This window comes from Branchiostoma floridae, chromosome 10 (genome assembly GCF_000003815.2).
Source record: "Branchiostoma floridae strain S238N-H82 chromosome 10, Bfl_VNyyK, whole genome shotgun sequence".
NCBI lineage: Eukaryota > Metazoa > Chordata > Leptocardii > Amphioxiformes > Branchiostomatidae > Branchiostoma > Branchiostoma floridae.
This window is the reverse complement of record NC_049988.1, coordinates 22,369,243-22,378,881: the sequence shown is the minus strand read 5'-3', so window position 1 is coordinate 22,378,881 and position 9,639 is coordinate 22,369,243. Positions and strand designations below refer to the sequence as shown.

The following is a 9,639-nucleotide window of genomic DNA, read 5'->3' as shown; positions in this document are numbered from 1 at the left end:
CCCAGCAGCGTGTCATCGCCTGTGGTGGAGCATGTTGGCAAGAAACAGCACAAGATTGACTGGGACAATGTGAAAGTTCTTGATCAGGATCCGGACTGGTTCACGAGGGGTGTGCGGGAGGCCATCCAGATCCGTCGACAGAAGAGCACTTTGAACAGGGACAGGGGGCGCCACTATCTGAGACCTGTGTATGACTGGTCTCAGATAGTTTTTACCATAACCATTATTACCATATATAATAGTTTAATATACCCGTATCTAACCTACGGGAATATAGTCTGGGGATGCGCCTACAAAACCACACTACAGCCCCTGAGATTGCTCCAAAAAAGATTTGTTCGTTCAGCCACGGGCGCCAGTTTTCATGCACATTCTGCACCTTTGTTTACAAAACTTAAGATTTTGAATATTTTTGATATCAACAGACTTCATCTGATGCTATTTACGTTTAAATTCCTAAACTGTTCTCTTCCAGAAACATTTAATGGTCTTCTAAATCTTAATTCTCATTTTCATAATTACCAAACTCGACAAAGTGCTCATTTCCATATTCCCCTAGTTAGAACGTCAGTAGCCCAAATGAGTGTAAAATACAAATGTATAATTAATTGGAATAATCTCCCCCTCCATCTAACATGTTTAACATCAATAATTAGTTTTAAACGCAATCTAAAAAATCACCTACTTTCCTTTCCCACTGACATTTGACATCTTATCTTAATTTCTCCATTTGATAGCTTAAGTTGTTATTTAGTTGATATATTTCCCTGTTTTTAATAATTTAATTGTTGTTTTAATCATTAGGTATTTAGCTGCTACATTTCCTTGTTTTAGTCATTTGATAATAGCTTTATTTGTGACACTTTAGTTACGATATATCCTTGTTTTTTCTTAATTCGTTAACTTTAGCTTCTCTATTATATTATATAGCTTCATTTGTGTTACGATAGTTTCAATATTTAAATTGTTGCCAATAATTTTTTCCTTAACTTCTCCATTTGATAGCTTAAGTTGTTATTTAGTTGATATATTTCCCTGCTTTTAATAATTTAATTGTTATTTAGCTTCTCTATTTGATGGCTTTTTTGTGTTAATTTAGTTGATACATTTCCTTGTTTTATTATCAATTGTTTATCACCTCAATTATTTCATTAGAATTGCATACGTTATAGGAGGAGGGCTCGCATAAGCCGTTAGGCTTCCTCCCTTCCTCCCGTACAGTATTTGTTTTATCCAATGTACATTTCTCTGTTTTTGTGTTCTACGTGCGAATAAATAAACTCAAAACTCAAACTCAAACTGTGTCTTGTCACGTGACAATGTCCATCAAATGTCACGTGACAGAGAAACTCCAAGATGAGACTCCCGGGTTGACAAAGAGACAGAGTTCGTCTCGAAAGCTTCCCCAAGCTAATTGAACTTTAGTTGTGTGTATTTGTTTAAATCTTTGTCAAAAGCATGATGATGATGATGATGAAATCTTCTCGTACTTGACAAGTATTTGATCAGGGCTTTTTGGAGTTTTTCTACTCCTTCCTTGCTCATCTCCTCCTCTGATCCTGCATAGATTCCTAGATCCTCTGGATTCACTGTCATCATTCCCTCTTCTCTCAGACAGAGGAATGTGTCTCTCTGCAATTTCTCTCTTTGTTCTGAATAACGGTCACACTCCCATAAATAATGTTCTATGGTTTCCGGCAACGAGCAATGTTTACACAGGTCTGCACTTTTACAGGTTTACACAGGTGTACACTTTTATGACAGGTTTAATACTATAAGCTGTGGCCAATCACAAAAAGCTTCGAGCTAAATGACCTAGCTGTAAAATTTGTGACGATAGAAAACAGAACCTAATCCCTCCTTGAGAATAGATTGCTTATGATGTCATTTTACTCACTCTATAGTGAACATGATTAGTATATTTGAAACATACAATTAGGATGTTAAGTTTTATTCTATACACCTATTTTGTACATTTTGTAAAAGTCGCTGCCATACATTGTACCAAGGACAATTGTCGTGCGATAAAGTTTTCCTATATTTTGTAATTGCAACTATAAAACGGTAAGCGTTATTTGTTTGCATGCAAATGTTATCTGTCTAGTTTTAGTGACCGATTTCTTTTTTTCTAAAATGTGTCTATTCCATTAGGTTCAACATGGCAGAGGCAGGTAATGGGTCTCCTACTGCTGTTCCTCAGAACTTCTCCGACGGGTCTCCTACTGGATTTCTATGTGACCGGGATCCAAGTAAAACCAAAGATCAGCCAACAGCGAGCAAAACCAGTTTGGTCAGTCAACCGAAAGCAAACACTCGTGAGAAACCCTACATGTGCGGGGAGTGCGGCTATAGGGCAGCTTACAAGTCAACCTTATCTCAACATATGAGAACACACACAGGAGAAAAACCCTACACTACTTTGGACAAGCATCTAGCCAAACACGCTGGTGACAAGCCCTACATGTGTGGGGAGTGTGGGTACAGGACAGCTAGAAAGTCTTACTTAGTGAATCATATGAGAATTCATACCGGTGAAAAGCCCTACAAGTGTGACCAGTGTGACTATTCTGCTCCACTTAAGTCTACCTTGAAGCAACATCTAGCCAAACATACTGGTGATAAGCCCTACATGTGTGGGGAGTGTGGGTACAGGACAACTCACAAGTCTAACTTATCCCGACATATGAAAACACATACCGGTGAAAAACCCTACAAGTGTGACCAGTGTGACTATTCTGCAGGAAGGAAATATGCATTGGACAAACATTGTAAAACACACCGGTAAACAACACTACATGTTTAAGGAATGTGATTTCGGGATATCCAAGAAAACTTCTTTATCAGAAAAAGTGCGTACCAGTGCCGTGTGTCATTTAGCCGCAATAAGCACAGCAATGGAAAACTGTGAATGTGCAGGGAGTGGAAGAAGAACTCTACAACATAATTTATTTACTAGTAGCTAAAAATACATGTATGTGAAGCATGCATATTATAATAACAGTTAACCTTATATATGAACCAAGTCGACCGATGATGATGATTTGTATATGCAACATAGTTGTAAGAAGACAACTTTGTGTGCCCTATTCCAATATTTGAGAATAAGCCATCTCACAATTACGAGCGTGCATATGCTGTAGTGATGTCACCTTTTTCAAAGTTCTATATTTTCTTCCATTTGTGTTTTGAGGGTTAAGGCAACCGCCTTCAGCGTTTTGAAGATTCCGTAAACTTTAGTTGTGTTGATTTTGCTGAGAAGAGCGGTTATGCCGACAGACACCTAAAGTCAGATTTGAGTCTTGAAGATGTCCAGGTGGAAGATAAGGCGCCCTCCGCGGGAAAGTCTTTCCAGTTTTTGGTAGTACGCGGGGAAAATGATCTCTGCCGATACAGTGTATTTTGAGTGGCTTGGTATGCGGCCGGGTTCATATGGCGGGAGCACCGGGCAGTTTGACTAAGTTGGGGCCTTGTCTTGTGAAGTCAGCTTCTGTGATATAAAATGTTGTTTTAGTGACCCATGGCTGATATGTAAGAACATACCTGATTAGCGAAATATGGAAGTTTAATTGTAGTACAAATTCTAGCCTCTGTGACATAAAATGTTTTGGTGACTCATGGCTGATATGTAAGAACATACTGATTAGTGAAGGTTTAATAAAAGTACAAATTCCATTCCTTTGTCTCTTATGTGGTAGGTGCACAATATTGTGCTGGCCGTACAAGGTCACGTGTTAGTTTTATTTTCTTGACATATTAAGATACAATGATATTGCATTATATATATACTAAGTTTGTATTTGAAAGAATGGCCCAGGGCGAGCAGAAAGGGTGTATTTGTAACGCATACCCGGTAAACCATGCTGGACTGTACAAGCTGCATATCCGGACAGATTTATTTGTCCACTCCACACAACTCTGGGTGGCCGACTACGTGCACAGTTGGGTATTGCCGTGCCTTTTGAAAATACTAAGAAAGAAAGACGGCAGAAAATAAAACAGACATCAAAGTCCGAAAAGGCTGTCGGATATTAGCCAAAGTTGCTAAATTCAGAGTAAATATAGAGTACATGATTAACAGTGTAGGCGAAACGTTCTGCACAATGATGGGTAAGCAGGTATCAAATGACCTTTCACCCCACAACGTCAGTGACCTTCACCCCTTGCTGCTCCAGACAGACGCTCGCAGGAGGATTGTGCGGAGGTAATAATCACCACCGGAAGCAGGTAAGAACGAGATATACATACAGCATGACTGCATCAATATGCACTATAGGTGATAGAGGTCATTTCTATGGCATGTGGGCTAAATTGGGGGCGAAATATAAGACTTTTAGGTGTGTCGAAAATGGGGGTGGGGAGGGGGGCATATTTACCTTCACGGAAACAAAGGAAAGCATATTGTTTTCTCCGTTTCTTTTGCTTTACCTCCTTCTCCAAACAGACAAGGTTTATAACCAAGATCAGACAGCCATCACCATGGTTACTGGAGATGTAGCAAACACCCTGTGGTGTTCGGTTACATGTAAGCAAATATCAGGACAAAGCTCGAGGGGCTAAATTATGAATCTGTTTGTGTAAGACTAAACAGATCTACTTTGAAGTGGCTAGTCTACCAACGGGTGACCGATAAATAATATTTACCCTTTCGGAAGAAAGTTATAGTTAACCTATACTGTTTTCTTGCCTTTCTTTTATTTTCCGAACAAGTAACGTTAATGAACTGGGTAGTCACTATGGTTACCGGAAGTGTAATAGACACATTTTGGTGTTCGGTTACATAATAAGCTATTCCAAAAAATGAATGGGAGGGGGGATGTGCAAAGTCAGGTTCGTCGCTACCTCAGTTCCAGTCCAGAAATTGCTCAAGCCCTACGTACCCTACAGTATTATGTCGACTTATTTATTTTTACAATTTTAATTCATATTTAGTATTGATCATAGCGTAACGCATTCATTAAGTGCAACAAGTTCAAATTTCCTCTTATAAATTCAAACAATCATTTATCTTCACATTCGCGATCTAACTCCTGATTCATTTATGAAGTTACTGATGTGGTTTCAACTCATTTCTTGTGGTGATTTTGTTTAGTTTTAATTATGTGCGTTCATAACATCCAGTTTCTGGGGTAGGCCCACGATAAGGCACATAGGTTTCTGTCCCCCTCCCCCTAAATATTTTTCTCTCTTGTATTACATGTACCGTATTGTTAACTGTATATATGCAGAATAGAATAATCAATGCCCAACTTCTAATCACAAATCACTGCAATCTTCTCTACAGTTGTATTTCTAATCCAGACTTTAATAATACACTCTACCCCCCCCCCCCACACACACACACACACCTATTGTAACAGGGTGCCCCTGTACTATATTGTAACATAGCCTGAATTCGTCGTACTTTCCAAGATTCGCATCTGGATTGGTCCCTTTTGCCCTTCTCTGTTTTGAGAAATGCGACAAGTAGCCATTTGACTAATGGCCCGAAGACAGCCGAAGCACCATCCCTACTGGGAGGAAGCAAGCCCAACTATGGACCACACCATATATGGGCATGGTCAGGGGGTCAACTAAGGAACTGACTTATGATGACGAAGATACAAGAATGTTCCTTTTTCTCAGAAATATTTTTTTTTTGTTAAAGCTTTATTGAAAAAACGACAATCATTACACACATTGTTACATTTACATGTATAGCTTCACGACTACATCTCCTATTACAGCAGATACATAGCTATGAAACTTTACAATTGGCTCTCGAATTCCTAGACACTTACATCACTTTGAAACCACTAACACTACCTTAAGCATACTCTAATAGTCTATGTTTTACGGCATGGAACGTGTGGTAGACATTACTAATGGCGGTAAAGAAAAGGTAATATTTGGCCTGTTCAATGTTTTATTGTTTTGAAGGTGGGACAAACGACCATAAATAATTTCATTGTTGGTAAGACCTGAATTTTCTCAGAAATATGTACGTAGGCGTATTGGAAAGGTATAATTAAGGCAATAGAACCCATGTACTAAGTGCGCTTTGGAGAGAAAGAAAATACAGCTCTGGCTTCTGCTTGTTCTTGGCTCGTCGTACACACCATAAGAACTGCAACTATTCTACGAACTCTATACACCTTTGAGATCACGGTCACTACCAACCTACCCCCTTACACTATTCCTATTCCACCATGATCTGCTCTGGGACGCTATTTTGCGTTTTTCTTTACAGTCTAATGTAGCAAGTGTCAGGACAGACCTCACGGGGCAGGTTGGTGATGAATGTGTTAGTATCAGAACAAACAGAGCAATACTTTGTTACTCTAGATCATCTGAAGGTTAACATTATGTATTTGCTTTCAATTGTTACGTACCTACTGCAATCTAGCTTTCATTTGTTTCATCTTTTCAACTGTCTTGTCCATTAGGTTCGACATGGCAGAGGGATGTAATGGGTCTCCTACCGCTGTTCCCCAGAACTACGGTAATGAGTCTCCTATTGTAGTTTTATGCGACAGGGATACGAGCACAAAAAAAGAACAGCCCACAGCGATTAAAAACCGTTTGGTCAGTCAACCGGAAGCAAACGCCTGTGAGAAACCCTACATGTGTGGGGAGTGTGGGCACAGGGCAGCTAAGAAGTATCGTTTAGCCGAACATATGAGAACTCATACCGGTGAAAAGCCCTACAAGTGTGACCAGTGTGACTATTCTGCTGCAACGACGTCCACCTTGAACAAACATCTAGCCAAACATACTGGTGACAAACCCTACAAGTGTTACCAGTGTGACTACTCTGCTACAACAAAGTCCAATTTGGACAGACATCTAACCAAACACACTAGTGATAAGCCCTACATGTGTGGGGAGTGTGGGTACAGGACAGCTCAGACGTCTTCCTTATACCGACATATGAGAACCCATACAGGCGAAAAACCCTACAAGTGTGACCAGTGTGACTACTCTGCTGCACAAAAATCCAACTTGGACAGTCATCTTGCAACGCACACTGGTGATAAGCCCTACATGTGTGGGGAGTGTGGGCACAGGACAGCAAAAAAATCTCATATAGCTGATCATATGAGAACTCATACCGGTGACAAACCCTACAAGTGCGACCAGTGTGACTATTCTGCAGCAAAGAAATACCATTTGAAGCAACATCTAGCCAAACACACTGGTGATAAGCCCTACATGTGTGGGGAGTGTGGGTATAGGACAGCTTGGAAGTCTGACTTATCCATACATTTAAGAACTCACACCAGAGAAAAACCCTACAAGTGTGACCAGTGTGACTATTCTGCTGCACAAAAATCCAGTTTGGATCTACATCTAGCCAAACACACTGGTGATAAGCCCTACATGTGTGGGGAGTGTGGGTACAGAACGGCTAAGAGGTCTCATTTAGCCATCCATATGAGAACTCATACAGGGGACAAACCATTCAAGTGTGACCAGTGTGACTATTCTACTGCATATAAACCCAACTTGGACAGACATCTATCCAAGCACACTGGTGATAAGCCTTACATGTGTGGGGAGTGTGGCTACAGGGCAGCTGAGAAGTCTGCCTTAGTGAAACATATGAGAACGCACACAGGCGAAAAGCCCTACAAGTGTGACCAGTGTTACTATTCTACTGCACAAAGATGCAGTTTGGACCAACATCTAGCCCATCACACTGGTGATAAGCCCTACATATGTGGGGAGTGTGGGTACAGGACAGCTAAGAAGTCTTACCTATCCCGACATATGAGAAGTCATACTGGTGACAAACCCTACAAATGTGACCAGTGTGACTACTCTGCAGCTGAAAAGTCTACCCTATCCAATCATATGAGAACCCATACAGGAGAGAAACCCTACAAGTGTGACCAGTGTGACTATTCTGCTTCACGAAAATCCAGTTTGGACCTACATCTAGCCAAACACACCGGTGACAAACCCTACATGTGCGGGGAGTGTGGGTACAGGGCAGCTCGGAAATCTACCTTATCCAAACATATTAGAACTCATACAGGGGAAAAGCCCTACAAATGTGACCAGTGTAACTATTCTGCTGCACGAAAAGACAGTTTGGACCTACATCTAGCCAAACACAGTGGTAACAAACCCTACATGTGTGGGGAGTGTGGGTTCAAGACAGCTAAGAAGTCTCATTTAGCCGAACATATAAAAACTCATACTGAAACACCCTACAAGTGTGACCAGTGTGACTATTCTGCAGCTAGGAAATCCAACTTGGACAGTCATCTAGCAAAGCACTCTGGTGATTAGCCCTACATGTGTGGGGAGTGCGGGTACAGGGCAGCTCAGAAGTCTCACATGTCCCAGCATATGAGAACGCACACAAGTGAAAAACCCTACCAGTGTGACCAGTGTGACTATTCTGCTGCACAGAAATCTACATTGGACAACCATTGTAAAACACACCGATGAAAAACACTTAAGTCTCCAGACTACTACTACTGGTTCCGCTGTCGCCATGGAGACACATGGTAAACAACAACAATGTGACAGTACCACAACATAGTTATGATGCTTGGACACAGCTACTCCAATTTGAAAGACATAGTGCACCAAAGATTCTAATACTAGTTACGATTTCAACGAGGTTAGAACAAAAAGATGGACATGCTAACGACTTTACACCATAGATGATAACCCCCAAATGCGTAGATTTTAGCTCTCAGCAGTCATTGATAGAATAGACACTTGTTTACACTTGTCATCATTGTTATGTATACCAAAGTATCTTATTTTATGTATGTTTACTATATTCTCTGTATGTTTCATGTTGCAATTAGCCCTCGGACAAATAAACTTTCTTTCTTTCTTTTTAATATCAGTTAGGATTTCAAACGAGGTTAGATCAATAAGATGGGCATGCTAACGATTATAGTGATATGCGTACTGATGTTACATTGTGCTATGATATGCTGCTGTGCTATTGTATTTGGCAACATGTACTATTGAACAGCGCTATTCATATACACAATGCAATGGTTGCGTGCGAAGTTGTTTGATTTGTAGGCATTGAATAAATCATTGTTTCAATGTATATGTCGGTCTCCTTGCCCTGGTCTTAAAGCCTATAACGTGATATTTGGTGTATATATGGCCACAGGACTAATTTCACATGTTTGGTATCTAAAAATTAATTATTTTTTTTATAAAAACGCATATTTTTTTCAGGTTTTGTTTTTTGTATGGAAACGAAATAAGGCCACGTTGATTTGATTATATGGATGACATCCGCGCTCGCACCAATTTTCAGCCATTTCAAAAAAAAAAAAGTTTTCGACCACACTGCAAAGCAGCTGTAAAATGAGCACAAATATTTCGTAGATTAAAAAAAAAGTATCCGAAAACAGATAACTAATGCCATAGGATGCCAAAATGAATCTAAAGTCAAAGAATAAGATGTGAAAGGACAGAAAAAAATCTATTGTTGGTTGGGGGAGGTACCAGTACAGAAAATTCAGGTCCAGAGGATCATTTCCAGGTCCGGACATGAACCTGGACCTGATTGGGGAAACTTGAGAACTGGCAATACTCAAAACAATAGTAATTGGTCAATTTTGCTACAAAAAGGAATCTGGTGGATTATTGGACTCCCACAGCATTTTAAAATCCCATCTCCAT

At 40.2% G+C, this 9,639-nt stretch overlaps 3 protein-coding genes and 1 long non-coding RNA gene across 4 annotated transcripts in view; 1 reads left to right on the top strand and 3 right to left on the bottom strand.

The window, feature by feature from the left end:
- The window catches only part of LOC118424820 (zinc finger protein 436-like), a 10,715-nt gene extending 7,606 nt beyond the window's left edge, over window positions 1–3,109 (top strand). Inside the window, exon 2 of the mRNA XM_035833618.1 lies at window positions 2,448–3,109. Within this exon, the coding sequence (XP_035689511.1) occupies window positions 2,448–2,785 (338 nt within the window). The 3' untranslated portion in view covers window positions 2,786–3,109. The remainder of the gene's footprint in view (window positions 1–2,447) is intronic.
- The window catches only part of LOC118424803 (zinc finger protein 665-like), a 1,044,319-nt gene that overhangs the window by 497,029 nt on the left and 537,651 nt on the right, over window positions 1–9,639 (bottom strand). The gene's annotated exons all lie outside the window — the stretch shown is intronic.
- Window positions 1–9,639, bottom strand: part of LOC118424824 (formin-like protein 2) — a 1,075,906-nt gene that overhangs the window by 556,304 nt on the left and 509,963 nt on the right. The gene's annotated exons all lie outside the window — the stretch shown is intronic.
- LOC118424829 lies at window positions 2,156–8,219 on the bottom strand. Its single transcript, XR_004832254.1, has 3 exons — window positions 8,194–8,219; window positions 6,153–6,156; window positions 2,156–2,409 (listed from the first exon to the last, which is right to left on the bottom strand). It is a non-coding gene; the product is annotated as an uncharacterized LOC118424829 (long non-coding RNA).